The sequence below is a fragment of the Balaenoptera acutorostrata genome, chromosome 6 (genome assembly GCF_949987535.1).
Source record: "Balaenoptera acutorostrata chromosome 6, mBalAcu1.1, whole genome shotgun sequence".
In the NCBI taxonomy this organism is placed as follows: domain Eukaryota; kingdom Metazoa; phylum Chordata; class Mammalia; order Artiodactyla; family Balaenopteridae; genus Balaenoptera; species Balaenoptera acutorostrata.
In genome coordinates this window covers 11443420-11459900 of record NC_080069.1, presented here as the reverse complement: position 1 = coordinate 11459900, position 16481 = coordinate 11443420, and the positions used below count along the sequence as shown (strand labels likewise).

Genomic DNA, 16481 nt, shown 5'->3' with positions numbered 1-16481 from the left:
TCATACTTAATCTCCAAATGAAGAAAGTAACAAGGTCATAATTCTGCCTAATATACATGATATAACTATCCTGAGTATAACCCAAAATGCACTAACCCCTTCTCCAGAAGAGGAGGTAAAGTCCTTGAGTGATGTTTACTCTTCTTAATATCCCATAACTTAAATATTATGATATAAAGTTAACAATATTTAAATACAGTGGTATAAAGTCAATACATTTTGTATTTTTTGTTACATGGTAAGGGGATAAGAGAGGGAATAAAACAAAGATATATATACATATATGTCAACATATAATCATAACACAATGAGGAAATACTCTTGACAATTACAGTCCTCGCTCATGAAATTGGTCAGACAGTCACAGCTAGTGACTTCTTCCACTACCCATTCCGTATTCCCTTTGCCTTCAGCAAGCACCTCAGCTGGTTGTGCTTCTTTACCTGGTAGGGTGCCCCAAACCTTCATTCCTGAAGGGCCATTAGTAGTCCTGCCTTGATTGGGTTGTTGTAATTCTCCATTGACCTTAATCCCAGGACATGGTAATACTGAGAGACGCCCTAAGTGATCTCCTAGATTCCAGACATGTTCTTTCTTACCTCCATTGTGGAGAAGTAGTCTGATTTCTCCTTGTCAGTCAGGGTCAATCATCCCAGTCAGCACAGTAACTTCTTTGCCTGTTATTTCAGAGGCATGAGGAGCCCAAAGTGAGCAGGCAACAGTCTTAACTTCCAGTTCAATGGAATCGTATCTCCTGGCAGAAATATTTCCCTTTGGAACTAAGATCACTAAGCCAGCAGGGCATAAGTTTCTGGGAACAAGAAGCAAAAAATTTGCTAGTGGGGCACTAGGGTTAATAGTGAGTGGTGGCTTCCCATTTCCCCTTCTTGATCCCTGGACCCATGAGTCCTGGCTGTAAGAGAAACAGCACCATGTTTTTGTTGCTGATTCAGAGCATATACAGCCCTGCAAGGTATTAACCACAGAACGGGCACCGTAACTGAGTCTTCAAAAGGCCATTTCACCCTTCTATCCAGCCAGCTGCTTCAAGACGGTGGGGGACATGGTAACGCCAGTGAATCTTATGATCATGGGCCCATTGCTGCACTTCATTTGCTGTGAAATGAGTTCCTTGATCAGAAACAATGCTGTGTGGAATACCATGTATAATGCATTCTGCAAGTACATGGCTGGTATTTTTGGTGAAGCATTACATGCAGGGAAGGCACTTCTATATCCAGAATAAGGGTCTAAACCAGTAAGAACAAAACACTGCATGATGGAAGTGGTCCAATGTAATCAACCTGCCACCAGGTAGCTGTGTGATCACCCTGGGGAATGGTACCATATTGGGGATTCATTGCTGGTCCCTGCTGTTGGCAGATTGGGTGCTCAGCAGTGGCTGTAGCCAGGTCAGCCTTGGTGACTGGAAGTCCATCCGTGTTGCTGAACCCATGCATAAGCTCCGTCCTTGCCATTTTGTTCATGAGCCCATTGGTTGATGACAGGGGTGGCTGGAGAAGAAGCCTGACTGGAATCCATAGCACAAGTCCTCCTCTTCACTTGATTATTAAAATCCTCCTCTGCTGATATCACCTTTGGTGAGCATTCACATAGGACGCCATGAGATGGACCTCAGCTAAAGCTCCATTGATCACCTGACTGCCATAAGTCCCTACTCTGACTGGTGCGTCACAGTGATGGTTGGGTCTCCTGGAATCAGTGTCAGATCAGAGCTTGTGTCCAGTGGTGCCTGAAAGTTCTGATTATTTCCTCTTGCTCAATGCACAGTTACCCTGGCAAAAGACCATAGGGCCCTTTGGGGAAGGCTGGAAAAATGATTAGTAGTAAATATTGTTGGTAGTGTACGAGGGTCCTTCCTCGAGGGGACCTGGCCTCTTCATTCAAGGGGTTCTGAGTCTGTAAAGTGGCTCAAGTCTGAGAACTGGTTGGGGGTTATGACAGTCTGTTTTTATGATTCAAGTTAGACTCTTGTTCACTTGACCTAGAACTTTTCTGCTTACACAGAACAAGTAAGAATTAGTAGGCTTCCTGTCTATTTCACTTCTAGGAACCCCATGACGAACTAGCCAGCCATCAGTCTGCAGGAGTCAGGGCATTCTGATTGCGGCATTGACCCTGCTGTCCATCACAGGGACCACGCCCTCCTTGCCTTTGGGGCTTGAGTGCCGCCACTGGCCCCTGCCACCACGGATCAAATCACTCTCATTGTGGTTACGTTTCCCAATTCCGTGACTGCAGTTCCCTCTGTGAAGTCTGGCCCACAGAGAAGAGCCAGGGATGCCAGGGCTTCCCTCTCAAATTTCTCTCTCACAGTCGTGGTGAAAGGCATGTCTTCTGGACCTTCCCAGGGTGGGTGAGTGAGTAGGTTTCATCTGACAAACTCACTCTAACATTCCAGTCTCCCTAAGTCATGGAATCCCTTTCTCTACATTAAACCAAAGCAGGTCTGGCAATTCTAATTCACTCACGGTGGGTCTCCTTTTGGCCATATTTCAGCCAAGCAACGAAGCAAACTGTTAGAGCCCTTTCTTCCTCCCCAAGATGCAAAGTTAGATGCAGAATCCCTGCTTAGTGAGCCCGTGGCAATAAATGCCGCCTGATCCAACTTTACGTTCCTTCCACAATTTATCCCACAGCCTTAATACCCATCTCCACACGTGCGGCCCGGGTTTCTATCTGCAGGAGTTAGAACACTCAGAGGGTAGTACACCTCCTCACGGGTCACACTTTGTACCTCACCTGTAGGGGCTGCTGGGACTTGAGTCTGCTCATAGGTCTAGAAGCCAAGAGGGGTGGTGGGGTTGACACTGAGGAGAACCAGCAGTGTCTTGCTTGTCAGCTGCCTCAGGGGCGGTCATTACCCTTTCCTCAGGTAACGCAGGGTTAATACCCTGGGACGGGGGTGGAGAGGCATCAGAATTTAGGGTTCAAGGTCCGCAGCTCCATCAGGGTCTTCTTCCCACACACCCCCATTCCAACTTACAGGATCCCATTCCTTCCTAGTCCGTGTCCTCGCTTTAGCAGGAGACACCCTGGGAGGCTGGGAGTTCAACTCGCATTGTAATTCAGCCAGTCACAGGGGGAGATGGTGGGTCTGATTTTCAGCAATCCCAGCCCTGTGGCTACAGGGGGAAAGGGTCTCCTTCAGAGCAGACATAGAAGCTTTCAGGTCATTCATGGGGCCCTTGAGCTAGGAATTCAAATCCCTGAGCTCATCCTTTTCTTTCCCCACTTTGTCCAGTAACATTAGAAACAACCAACCAATCTCATCATACTTGTTATTTTGACCAAAATGTTCAAAGGTGTAATATACATGGTTGCCTAGATCCTTGCTTAGGCGTCTCCATTATTTTGGGTATCTCTATTGCCAGGGATTCTCCAGCTGCTTTTACTACTGGATAGAGAGTCCTGAGCATCTTTAAATCTAATCATATTAGAGAGCCAGTTCCAGAAACCCCAGACCAAATCAGAAAACTCATCTTTAAAATTCTGTTCACCTGGAATCATTCTTGGTACCAAAATCTGTATTAGCGGTCTCCAGAGAAACAGAACCAGCCAACAAGATGTATATTTATGCTGTGTCCAGTAGGCTCTCTGGAGAGAGAGATTGATGTATTATAAAGAATTGAAGGTATTGGCTCACATAGGTGTAAAAGCCAGCAAGTCCCAGGATCTGCAGGGTGAGTCAGCAAGCAGAAGACCCAGGAGAGATGATGCTTTAATTCCAGCCTGAGTCCAAAGGTCCGAGACCCAGAGAGCTGGTGGTGTAGTTGCAGTCTGAAGGCCAGCAATGTCAAGACCCAGGAAGAGCTGATGCTTTAGTTCGAATCCAAAGGCAAGAGGAAGCTGATGTCCCAGTTTGAAGCAGTCAGGCAGGAGGAGCTCCCTCTTACTCAGCCTTTTTGTTCTATTCAGGCCTTCAACTGATTGGATGAGGCCCACCCACACTGGGGAAAGCAACTTGCTTTACTTGGTCCACCAACTCAAATGCTAATCTTGTCCAAAACCCCCTCACAGACACACCCAGAATGATGTTGCACCCATGTCGGCTGAAAAAAATGCACAATCTTAACGTTGAGAATGATGTTTTATTCAGCAGCTATACCGAGGACTTAAGCCCAGGAGACAGCCTCTCAGATAGCTCTAAGGGACTGTTCCGAAGAGTTAAGGGAAGGGCCAGCATATATAGGAGTTTTTGCCAAAAAATCCAGGTAGTTGAACATCAGAAGATTACTCCTAATTAAAGAAAACCAGACATCTCAAGTTAATGAATTCAGCACTCTTCTATGCATGGGAAGATGCAAGAGTCTGGGCTTAATGAAATTATTCCTTTGATAGGCACCTTCACTATCTTGGGCCAATATCCTGGTTTTTTCCATCCTGAATCCTCTCAGGGTGCACTGTCAAGGGTGGCTGCAAGTGACTGATGGCTTGATGGCCGCAACATCCTTTGTTTACTGATATGGCAGGCGACATTCTTTGTCCACACCAAATATCAGGGCTCCCCTGGCCCAGTCCAATTGACACATGAAATCGACCACCAGAGGTGACATCAGAAATGAGGCCTGAGAACAGGGGAGAAAGTCAGGTAGAGCAGGGTTGGCAAGGATGAGCAGAGGAGCTCCAGGTGGAGGAGCAAACATGCAGAGACCCTGGGCACATGCTTCATCGCCTTTAATTCCCATGGTCCCTGAAACCGAAGAACCGGCTGCCGGGTGAGGTCTAGTCAAGCTCACGCAGCTCGCAAGGAAGGGAAATGGGATTCAGATGCAAGGTGGTTCAGATCCAATGTTGTGCGAGCTGCCTTGAGTGGCCTTCTCCTCCAAAGTCACCTAAGACCCGCATTCCTCTAAAAGCACCTGAGCAAACGACAGATGCTCCTTGCTGACGGCACGGGCTTCCTGGTGGAGTTTCTGCGCTCTATTCCTGTCTACCGTCCATCCATTTCCCCAAAAGGGACTGACCTCTTGCTCCCCTTGGGACAGCTCTGCCCTCAGTTTCCCCTTAGATCCCACATCAAAGGTTGGTTACCTGGCCCACTTTTTCAATTGACTTGAAATGCTCTATGGCTTCTGCTTATGAGTACTTCATTCTGAAATAAACCCTATGTTAGTCAGCCCGGGCTGCTGTAACAAAGCACCACAGACTGGGGATGCTTAGAACTGAAATCTCTTATCTCACAGCTCTGGAGGCTGGAAGTTTAAAGTCAAGGTGTTGGCAGTGTTGGTTCCTTCTGAGGGTTATGAGGGCAGGATCTATTCCAGGCATTGGCTTGTAGACGGCCATCTTCTCCCTGTGTCTCCTTATAACATCTTCCCTGTGTGTGTCTGTCTCTGTGTCCCAGTTTCCCCTTTTTATAAGGACACCAGTCATATTGGATTAGGGGCCACCCTGATGACAACATTTCAACCTGATTATCTCTGTCAAGACCCTGTCTCCACGTGAGGTCGTATTCAGAGTGGGTTAGGATTTCAGCATGTGAAGTTTGAGGGAACACAATTCAGCCCATAACAAACACCGTTACCTTTCCATTTTAGTCCTTCACAGCAATATTTCCAACAGTTTTTCTCCTGGAAAATGGCCCAGAAGACTCCTAATTGGGATTCCATACAGGAATTTGTATGGCTATACTCAGTTTCCTGGACCCTTCCCCAGGAAGTGCGTGTCTTTGTGGGAAGAATGTTCAACCTGAAAATATAGCAGCTCTTGGCTCTAGAGAATAGAATAAGTAGCCACTGAGATCTGGAGGTTCTAGAATGTATAGTCACATTTGGGGGGGCCAGAAGTCTGGGCCTGATCATTCCGGGAGTTCCAGGAGACAGGAGGGAGGGGCCCATGACCCCAGACAGCGCTGTTGTCTTCACAGAGCTCAGACATCGAGCCAACCTCTCTGATTCTCTGGTTCTCTTTAACCATTTGGTTTCAAACCTGTGTTACCTTCATTTTATATCAGTGAGCATTTCTGCTAATATTTTCTTTACTCTAGATTGGCGGTGTTGCAGGGGATGGAGGTGAGGTAAGATCTTGTTTGCCTGTTGTCATATTCTGGCAACAAAGCCAGGTACTGAGTATTTCCTTAGTAACTGAAACAGTCCCACAGTGTTTCATCTAAAATACGTATCTCTGTGACTTCTAGGATGCAATGTTCCAGAGAAGGCATTAGCAGATAGTTCTCATGGTTCATCCTCTGGTAATTTTGTTGTTCTTAGGTTGCATTCAATCATGACGAAGCCCATTCACTTACTTTGTTTCATTTTAGCCTCACAACATTTTTTTTTAATTTTTATTTTATATCAGAGTATAGTTGATTAACAATGTTGTGTAAGTTTCAGGTGTACAGCAAAGTGATTCAGTTATACATATACGTGTATCTATTCTTTTTCAAATTATTTTCCCGTTTAGGTTATTATAGAATGATGAGCAGAGTTCCCTGTACTATAAAGTAGGTCCTTGTTGGTTATCTATTTTAAATATTGCAGTGTGTACATGTCAGTCCCAAACTCCCAATCTGTCCCTCCCCTAGCCTGACAACCTTTGTGGACAAGACGTGTTGCAGGTGTTGGTGTCTTTACTTTACAGAAAGGTGACCTGAGACTGGGAAAGGTTAAGGGATAGCTCAAGGTCACACTATGATTAAGATCCTGACCCCTTGCCATGGCTCTGAGACGCACACGTCTAGTGCCCAGCCAGAAGCGGAGACACTGAGAGCATGAGCTTGCAGATACCAGAAAGGCATTTCCACTCAGGCCCTGCTTAGGTGTCATGTGTGGGACAGACTGGAAAAGAAGGAAATGGTACCAAGAGTGTTAGTAAGGGAACAATTTGAGGACCTCACTCTAAGTATAACCCAACAATAGTCATGGGACTTTGTATTTGCTCCTGTTCTAATGATGGCAGAGTTCTCATCAAAGAACCTCATCCTAACTGGAGAGCAAGGTGGGACATCTCTTTGAGCTACATTTGACGCTCAGTTCAACCTCTGCATATTTGTTTAAATTGTGTCTTTGGGCAACATTTCTCTTGGTTGTTAAATCACCACATATAAAGTCTCTCACATCTGAAAGAAAATTTCAGGGACAAAACGAACATCCCTTCCTACAGGAACATGTCATTCATTCATTCATTCATTCATTCATAGACAGGTGCTGATAGGCTCTCACGCTGGGGCTGGCAATGAGGTCTCCCTCTGGCTGAAGCCAAGTTGCTCTCCAGAATAAAGGAAGAAGGACAGCAATGGCCACAGCCAGTGTGGAAGGTGCCAAGTGCTGACTGAAGCTCTGGGGCTCTTAAACTGTCTGGGGAAGGAGCCTGGATTCTAATTTGCTGTGGGTCTTTAGGCAGAATCACTTAATCTTTCAGGGCCTCTGGTTTTTTCGGGGTTTTTTGTTTTGTTTTGTTTCATATGTAAATCAATGGATAAGACCAGCTGTTCTCTGAGACTTCTTCCAGCTCTGTGATTAATTCTGAGTCTCCATTTGCCAAACAGAAAGCCTGTGGTACTTCTATAGTGTTTGTGCCTCTCATAGAATGTTTCTTCCTATTCTATAGGAGGATTTCTGTGTGTGTGCTAGACAGTGCCTACCCTAAGACTATCGCTTGGGAATTGGAGCCAAGAAAGCATCATTGCTTATTTGCTGAGTGGCCTTGGACAAGGCTCTTGGCTACTTTCTTTCTTTTTAATAAATTTATTTATTTTATTTATTTATTTTTGGCTGCTTTGGGTCTTCGTTGCCGCGTGCAGGCTTTCTCTAGTTGCGGCCAATAGGGGCTACTCTTCGTTGCGGTGTGCTGGCTTCTCATTGCGGTGGCTTCTCTTGTTGTGGAGCACGGGCTCTAAGTGCATGGGCTTCAGTAGTTGTGGCTCGCAGGCTCTAGAACGCAGGCTCAGTAGTCATGGTGCATGGGCTTAGTTGCTCCACGGCATGTGGGATCTTCCTGGACCAGGGCTCGAACCTGTCCCCTGCATTGGCAGGTGGATTCTTAACCACTGCCACCAGAGAAGCCCTCTTGGCTACTTTCAATTCAGCTTCTTCATCTGCAAGTAGAAATATAATATCTGCCCTGCCTATATCCCATGGGTAGTTGTGAGTAACAGTGTTAACAATGGGTGTGAACAGTTTTTGGTAAAATATAAAAGGGTGTCCTAATGAAGGGATGATTCTGAACCTAATTCACTTGATGGTGGGCTCCTTGTCTTGCTCATCAGTGCCCAGCACAGTGCCTGACCTTTGGAATGTTCTCAGGAAACATTTGCTCATTGAGTGCATCAATGAAAGCATGACCACAGGGCAGAAGCTGAGGACGAGGGATTACACTTACCAATTCGTTCCCTAAGCACTAACCTCCTTCCTCCTCCCACAGACAGTGTCCAGGAGTTTACATGTTGTAAGGAGAGCTTTGAATTATTCTGTGGTTTAGGGCGGAGGAGCTACCTGGAGGGGAGGCGGGGAGGAACATGCCTGCTTGGAGGATTAGTAGGTTCGCTTGTTATTGAGAAGCAAGGGGGATTAATGAAAAGGAGAATTATACCAGCTTCTGTTGGTGCCTGCGAGAGAGCTTACCATGACACCCGGCCTATTTCTGATACATTCTTACTTCCAGGGCATAGTCCTTGAGGAGTGTTTATAGGGCACTACTACCTATTGGCCTTGAACTCGGGTTATTGTTTCCCCAGCCCCACAGGACTGAAGGAATGAAGCCTAATTCTCTGCTCAGCTTCTCCACCCCCTGGTCCTTACCGCAAATGCCCACACAGTTTCCTTTCTTCCTTTTCTCCTGCATCTCAGCCCTGGACCTTGGCAGCCCTGAGCCCCAGCCCCAGTGAAGCTGCTGGAAACCCTACTCAGCTTCTCAGCCTCTCTGCCCAAACCAATTACTAGTCAGCAAATGCCTTGAGAGGAAAAATAGGCAAAGAAGGTCTGGCTTTCTTCAATGAGTCTCCCTTCTCCCTGGGATTCTGGCCCTTGATCGCTCTCCAGATCTTTCAGAAGGATGTCTTGGCATTCTGTCAAATGATTCTGGTTGTTCTCAGTGGGAGGTTGAGTCTGCACAGATTAATCCATCATAGGCAGACATGGAAATCCACTGGCATTTTTTCAATGCTCCTCAGGTAACAACAGCCAGGATTGAGAGTCCCTGACCCAGGCTGATATTCTCCTTGAACAAAGAGGAGCCTGCAGTCCAAAGAGGGCCAGATGACTTAGCCAGCCACCCAGTTTGTTAATATGGGAGCTGGGACTCAGACTCGGGTCCTCTGAAGTGCAGGCTAGTGTGCCTTCCATAGCACCAGACCACTCTCCCGAGAGCCTCCCCTCCGTTTCCGGTTCCTCTCCCTTTGCAAGCTGGCACGTTGCTTTGGATTATGAGATGGCCTGCACCCACCCCTCCCCGCCCGTGCACTCCCCCACCCATGGGTGGGCAGCGTTGGTACCCCGAGGGCTTGGTGCTTCTGTTCGTCCCCCCACCCTCTCCCCACTCCCAGTGCAGACCAGGAGCAGCCCACCTACTTGTCCCAGACATGCAGTCAGTTGTGCCTCTGCGCTGATGGGCCGGGATGGCCTAATTACAGCTCAGGGCCTCCTGAGTAATTATGGGCCTTCTTGGGACTCCATAGCGCTCTGTTCCTCTCCCCCATCTCCCCACCTCGGCCACTGCTGCTCACGTTTCCTCCTTTGTCTCAAATGTGGCCCCGCTGCTCAGAGAAGCATTTAGCTCCCTGCCCCCCACTTTGCCCTTTAGCCCTTCCGATACCCAGATCTTGTTACAGGCTGGGTGAAGGGCCTCCTGTTGTGGAGAGCCCCTGGTCAGCCTCTGCCTGCATCCCTTCCCCCCATGCTAACCGCTAAGCTTTGCTTATTGACTTCCTCCCCGGCCAGACCCAGGTCCTGCCAGCTCTCCCCTCTCTGACTGCATGACTCATGGCTGGCTCTGAAGGGACAGGCAGAGGCTCGGCTCACCAGAGGAAGACAGTCCTTCAGGTGACCCCTTCCCAGCTCTGTGGGGACCCTCCCCCTCCTCCGAGTGGCACGAGGGCAGGAGGTCCTGGCAGTGGGAGGGGGTCTGGGGACCAGACCAGGAGCCTCTCAGGCCTGGGTTTGCATCCTGTCTCCACCCTTCCTGCTTGGTGATGGTGGGCAAGTCGCCACTCTCTGCACCGCGATTTCTCATCTGTAAAATGGGGCGATGATCTCAATGTATGGTGCTGGGGATGTAGGAGAGACTAGGCAGGCAAACGTTCACTGCTCAGAGAGATGGGATCTTCTGTGTGGGAGCCGGGAGCCCTCCCAGTGGCTGTGACCCAAGAGAAGGCAGGTCACGGAGAAGTTAGGGTGAGCTGGGGCCATGGTGGGCGCACCGACACCGAGACAAGGCAGTGAGAGAGGCCAGTGCCTGCAACACAGGTCCTGCCCCAGGTGGAGACACCCCACCGGATGTCCTCAAGGCCACTGACTGGGAGACCTGCGTGGGTTCTCAGAGACGGGGTCAGCAGCGGCAGTGGAGAGGGAGGTGACCCCTTTCCTGCCAGGCCTCCTTCCACTTGCTCTAGGGGCTGCAGCTCCTGGGGGAGTGAAGAGGACCGTGCGACCCAGGCTTCTGCTCAAACCGACACCCTGGGCCCGTGGGCACCCAGCCTTCCCCAGCCAGGGAAAGGTACCCAGAGCTTTCCCAGAAAGAGGAGCCCGAGGGGGCTGGAGGGGAGGAGCAAAAGAGAGGCCTTTACTCTCTGCCTTTTCTCCCCCGCTGTTGGCGTAGAAACCGTGAGAAATCCTTGCAGCCGCCGTGCCCTTAGGGGCCAGGGAGCAGAGGACGAGCGCCGAAGATGGTGGCTCAGGAAGGGTGGGGGTCCCACGGAGGGAGGGAGGGGCTCCCGCTGGATCCGTGGGCGTCCTTGTCCAGATGAGATTTCTCAGGCTTTTCCTGAGTCCAGGCTGGGGATGGGGACCATCCATTCCAGGGGACAAGAGTGGAAGCCACAGCCGTGGTTATAGAAAAAGAGAGGAGAACCAGGGAGCTGGGGCAAGCCCTGGGGGTCATGTTCTTAGAGCAGGAGGGACAGAGGCAGGAGGAGGGGTCCTCGTGGAACCACAGGGCCCTGGGGGACTGTCAAGTGCAGCCTCGATGTTATAGATGGTCTGAGCGCGGATGGGCAGCGACTTGCCCCGCGTCACTCCACGCCCTCTGATTCCCTTCCACTTGCACAGCCTATGGGGGCCTCTCCACCTCCGAATGGCTCTGCTTTTCCAGCCCCGGCTGGCCCAGGCGCCAAGGGCAGAGCTGGGGTGAGGACAGGCGCAGTGGCTTTGCCGGTTCCCGGCCATGCCTGCCGGGCTCGGGGAGGTGGTCCCTGCCCGGCGTCGGCCTGTGCCCTCGTTGGGCCGTGTTGTTCTGGCTGCTGTGCTGCGGACACAAGGGCAGGTCAAGCCGCTCCCAGACCCCAGCCAGCCCACGACGGCATCCCAGCCGGTGCCGCCGGCAGGCCGCGTGAGCCGAGCCCACGCAGGCCACAGCCCCGCTGTGTGTGGGAGGCGGGCATGGGCAGGAGGTGGCAGGGAACGGCTGGAAGGTTTTTATTGGCCCTGCTGGGGCTGACTCTGTCTGGGCCCCAGTTTAGATCGTCATTGGAGGATGGGGTTCACTGACTCTCCGCTCCACTTAGAAACACTCCGGGAGGGAGATGAGAGGGGGCACCGAGCAGGGGGGTAGCGTGGGAGGAGGCTGGGGGTGGGCAGCAGGTAGCCCCAGCCAGGATGGACAGCAGTGGTGTCTGCATTAGTGGGGAGGGGGCCCCGAGGCCGCAGAACTGAGTCACGGCCACTGGGAGGGCTCCTGGCTCCCACATAGAAGATCCCGTCTCTCTGAGAGGCCCACCCGGCTTCTGGTTTCCGCTCAGGGACCCCTGGGGCTATCACGTCACCTCTCTGAGCTTTAGATGCCTCCTCTCTGACAGAGAGGAGTTGGACCAGCTCCCACCGAGCTCAAAAACTCCAGGATTCTGTTACAAAGGGGGATGGTGTAACAGCAGAGTTCTCAGGGAGAGCCGAGTACGGGTGTGAGAATTCACCTCCCAGGCCAGGCCTGGGGGGCAGCCCGTGAGCCGGTGCCGAGACCACTGAAGAAAGCCAGGCTTCTACGGTGCCTTGACCCCGCGGGGGCTAAAGCTGTTCTCCACAATTCCTGTTCTCATTAGGCCAGAGGGTTCTTTTCTTCCGACCCCGGGGCATCCGACGTGCCTTGGCCAGAGTGACGACCACACTCCGCTCTGTGTCCTCAGGGCTGGTACAGCTCTGAGAGGTGGTGACTCTGACCTACGTGGCAGGCGGGAAGGGCATTAAGGTCATCTGACCCCTGGCTTGAGCGCTAGACTGGGCTCTTTAAGGAAAAGAAGAGTGTCTTCATCCTGGCGTCTCTCCCAGGCCCTAGGCCAGAGCTGAGCAGGAGCAGGGGGTCCACAGCTGTTTGGTGAATCACGCTCTTCAAGTGTATACTGAGCTTTCCCTGCCGTGTGCCGGGGCTCCGAGCCCAGGGCAGGGGATGGGAGCCGTGCCACACCCATCTTCCTGGGGCCCTACAGTCTAGCGGGGTCCACCAGAGAGGTACCAAGGATTTGCTTTCACTATATTGTGACTTCTCTTTCTATGTGTTAACTAAAAGATTCAGAAAGTAGTAGCTCCAAGAGCTCAGAGAAGATGCTGGAGTAGTCAGGGTGGACTTCCTGGAGGAGCTGCCCTTTCTCTGGGTTGTTGCTGTTCCCACTCACTCACTCACACTGGGAGGGATCCACTTCTCAGGCTTCACTTTCTTGGCTTTCTCCTCCATGTCACCTGACTCCATTCCTGGTCCCAGGTGCCTAAAGGTCACGGGCAAATCCTGGGGTTGGGATGGGCTTGGGGCAGGAGGTCAGGACCCCAGTCAAAGTCCATAATGAGTGTAGGCATCCAGGCCAGTCTCCAGAGTAGGACACACGATCCTGGATGGTTGTGGCCTTTGCCCAGAGCTCTCTCAGCCCCCAACCTGAGTGCACGTGTGGAACTACGGCCAAGCCCTGAAGTCAAAACAATGAGGGCCCTCCAGGCGCAGGCCTCATGCCAAATGCCAACGCATGTCAGCTCGGGATGGGCTCACAGCCTGCAGGTGAGATTCTCAGCCCCACTTCACCGGTGGCCAAGCCGACTTAGAGGGTCAAGTCAGTCGGCAGACCTGGGCCCTGTGGCTTCGGACCCTCGGGTGTCACAGTGCCCACTGCCAGGCGTCCACTTCACGGGACAGCCTCGGGACACCTGCCCTCCTGGACTGACCTCTCCCCTCTTCTCTCCCCTCACCTTAGGTGCCCCAGGCCCTCCAGGACCGAGAGGACTCAAGGGAGATGTGGGCGTGAAAGGGCCTGTTGGCAGCAGAGGACCAAAAGGAGACCCCGGCAGCTTGGGCCCCCCAGGACCTCAGGGTCCTCAAGGGCAGCCAGGGGACACCGGGCCTGTAGGAGAAACGGGGCCGGTTGGCCTGCGAGGTTTCCCAGGCCTCAAAGGCTCGAAGGGCAGCTTTGGAACTGGAGGCGCAAGTGGACAGCCAGGCCCCAAAGGGGACGTGGGGCCCCCAGGGCCAGAGGGGCCCCCAGGGTCTCCAGGGCCAGAGGGGCCTCAGGGAAAACCGGGGATCGCTGGGAAGATAGGGTCACCAGGCCAGCGGGGGCCCATGGGGCCAAAGGGCGAACCAGGAATTGAGGGTCCCCCGGGCCTCCCTGGGCCCCCAGGCCCACCAGGAAGCCAGAGCCGCTATTGAGGGGTGGCCCAGTCCCGGACACTGCCACGCAGAAGGTGGGGAGGCGTGCTCGGGTGAAAAGAGACCCCCGAAAAGCCGCACCTGCAGACATTGTGGTCCTTTGGTCCCGAAGAGCGTTCCCCCAGGCCTGCCCCCGCACCTCCGGGCTTCCCAGTAGTGACTGTACCGTAGAAAGCAGCCCCTTATACACACACGCACACGCACACGCACATTTCCCTGCTGGCCAGGGGGGATGACCGGGTTTCCCTGGCTGGGCGGGAGGAGAGGGCAGGAGAAGCCCCCTCTCCTGTGACTGAGCCTGCCAGGGAGGTGGCTACCTCGGGGGAACGGTCTTAACTCTGGCTCTGCATTGGTGACCAGCGCTAGTCTTTCTAGCACCTTCACACCCATCCTAGCTGGCTGGCAGTTCCCTGAGGCTCCCAGGGGTTGAAAAGACCCAGGAAAAGCTTTGCAGGGGATTATGGTTCAAACTCTAGGGACGAGGTGGATTTGGCAACCACAAGACCTTCCCTGTAACCATGGGAGCAGAGGCCCGGGAGCTCACACAGGACAGAGCAGCTCCACCTGGGCCCTGAGCGCTGTGCCCCCAGGGGTTCAGCACTTTTTCCCACATCTCCAGAAAATTCCTTGCTTCATCCTTGCGTCCGCCTCTCAGGAGCATCCCAGAAGGAATCCAAGCAGGAGTTTCATCTGCACCGGGACACTCTCCAGGCCCTGGAACGTTCTGCCAAAGTAGAAGGCCCGTTCCGATCCGGGGGGTGACCGCTTTGTGGCAACTGGGGGAGGGCTGACCGCTGGGCCGCTCTCCCTTCCCCCGCCTGCTCTCCTCCTGACCTCACCCCACCGTGACCCAGAATGGCCCCGAGGCCTCTCTGCACGGGCAGCTCGACCAGATGAGGGAGAGGGGCCACAGCTCCCTTTGATGTCACCGCTCACCCACCTCCATCCTCCTGCACAGCCAGCAGCACGGAGGACTGGGACATCCCCAGAAGGGCAAACTCGCGGTGAAGCGGCCCCTCCTTTGTGTTCTAACAGATAACGACCACCCCTGCGATGGGGGCTTACAGCTGCCCCCTCCCCAGCCTGACCCAGAGGCCGGCCCCTCCCCATTCCAGAAGCCTTCCCCCTTTCTTGTAACAGGTGTGCAACTGGCTTGCACTCCCGCTGCCCTCACTGCCGTGTAGTTCTCCTGTCTACATATGATATCATGCCACGTAGTATCACCGACTCAGTAAAGAGCTGTTTCCAGGAGGGAGGTGTCTTCTGGTCCTTTCTGCCTGACCGGGACCGTGACGCCTTCAGGGCCTGCACCTCACCTGGCCTTTGAAGGGGAACCAGTGCACAAGGGGTCCCTTAGATATTCGGTCCCACTGTGGAGTCCAGGCCTGACCCCCTGGCCCTTCACTCTGGAAACACTGGGTTCTGCTGGGAGTTCCCAGTGGTCCTGCAGGGGCCAGGGACCAAGGGTGGCTGAGGGATTACCCACAGCGAGCAGGAACCCCGTGGAAGCAAGGTGACCTACTAATCTCGCAGCAGGGCCCTAGAGCTCTTGGGCTAGAGCGAGATTGGAAAATAAGACAGGACACCTGAGTGATACCCCCTGCTCCCCCGTCTTGTCCCTAAGACAAGGAGATAAAACAGAAAAGGGGGAGGAGACCAGACCTGCCCCAAAGGACCTGGCCCTCCAGGGTCCACAGGAAACAAAGGACAGCTGGGTCCTCTGTGAATCAGCTGGACCTGTTCCAGGAAGCAGGGGTGCGTGAAGGGGCTGTGCCCTCGGCTGGCTTTCAAGGCATATGTCTTAGTCCGTTCAGGCTGCTGTAACGGAACACCACAGACTGGGTGACTTCTAAACAGCAGAAGCAGCATAAATGATGAGGCTCATCCACCCTCGTGACCTAATCCCCTCCCAAAGGCCCCCCCTCCTGAGCCCATCACACTGGGGGTTAGATTTCAACATAGAAATTTGGGGGGGTAGACACAAACATTCAGACTATGGTAGCATAGTAACCTCATTTGTCAGTAAAACATGGCCTAGTGAAAGCCCTGTGCCTTGTTTTGCTTTTTTACTTTTTTTTGGGGGGGTGGGTGGGGGCAGGGGTTGGGGGGAGCGTCTTAGTCAGAATTCTCCAGAGAAAGGAAGGCTGAGAAGTACCATGATCTGCCGTCCCCAAGCTGGAGGCCCAGGAGAGCCAATGGAACGGTTCCAGCCCCAGGGCAGAAGGCAGATGTCCCAGCTCACACAGTCAGGCAGAGAGAGAATTCTCCCTTCCTCCACCTTTTTGTCCTATTCAGGCCCTCAACAGACTGAAAGGCTGCCCATCTGCTTTAGTGAAGGGCCATCTTCTCTACTCAGTGCACGCATTCAAATGCTCACCTAATTCGAATGCTCATCTCTTCCGGAAACACTTTCACCGATACACCTAGAAAGAATGTTTAATCCAACATCTGAGCGTCCCATGGCCCGGTCAAGTCAGCACTTGAAATTAAGCCTCATGGGGTGTTTGGTAGAGGAAGTGAGCAGAGAGGTGGAAGGATGGGGATGGGGCCCCGGGGACCATGGCACGAGGCGCCCACCACTTCCTTACTCCCCGTGGTGGCTCAGGGTCCCTGCCCCACCTGCCCCTGTCAACAACTGAGATGTGCTGGGCAGTGAGTTAGGTACTGTGGGGTTACAGGGC

General features: G+C 52.6%; 1 protein-coding gene across 2 annotated transcripts in view; it reads left to right on the top strand.

The window, feature by feature from the left end:
• The window catches only part of SCARA3 (scavenger receptor class A member 3), a 39534-nt gene extending 24483 nt beyond the window's left edge, over window positions 1-15051 (top strand). For both annotated transcript variants that reach the window (XM_007192730.2, XM_007192729.2), the window contains one exon: window positions 13349-15051. In XM_007192730.2, the coding sequence (XP_007192792.2) occupies window positions 13349-13800 (452 nt within the window). In that variant the 3' untranslated portion in view covers window positions 13801-15051. The remainder of the gene's footprint in view (window positions 1-13348) is intronic.
• The last annotated feature ends 1430 nt before the right edge of the window (window positions 15052-16481 follow it).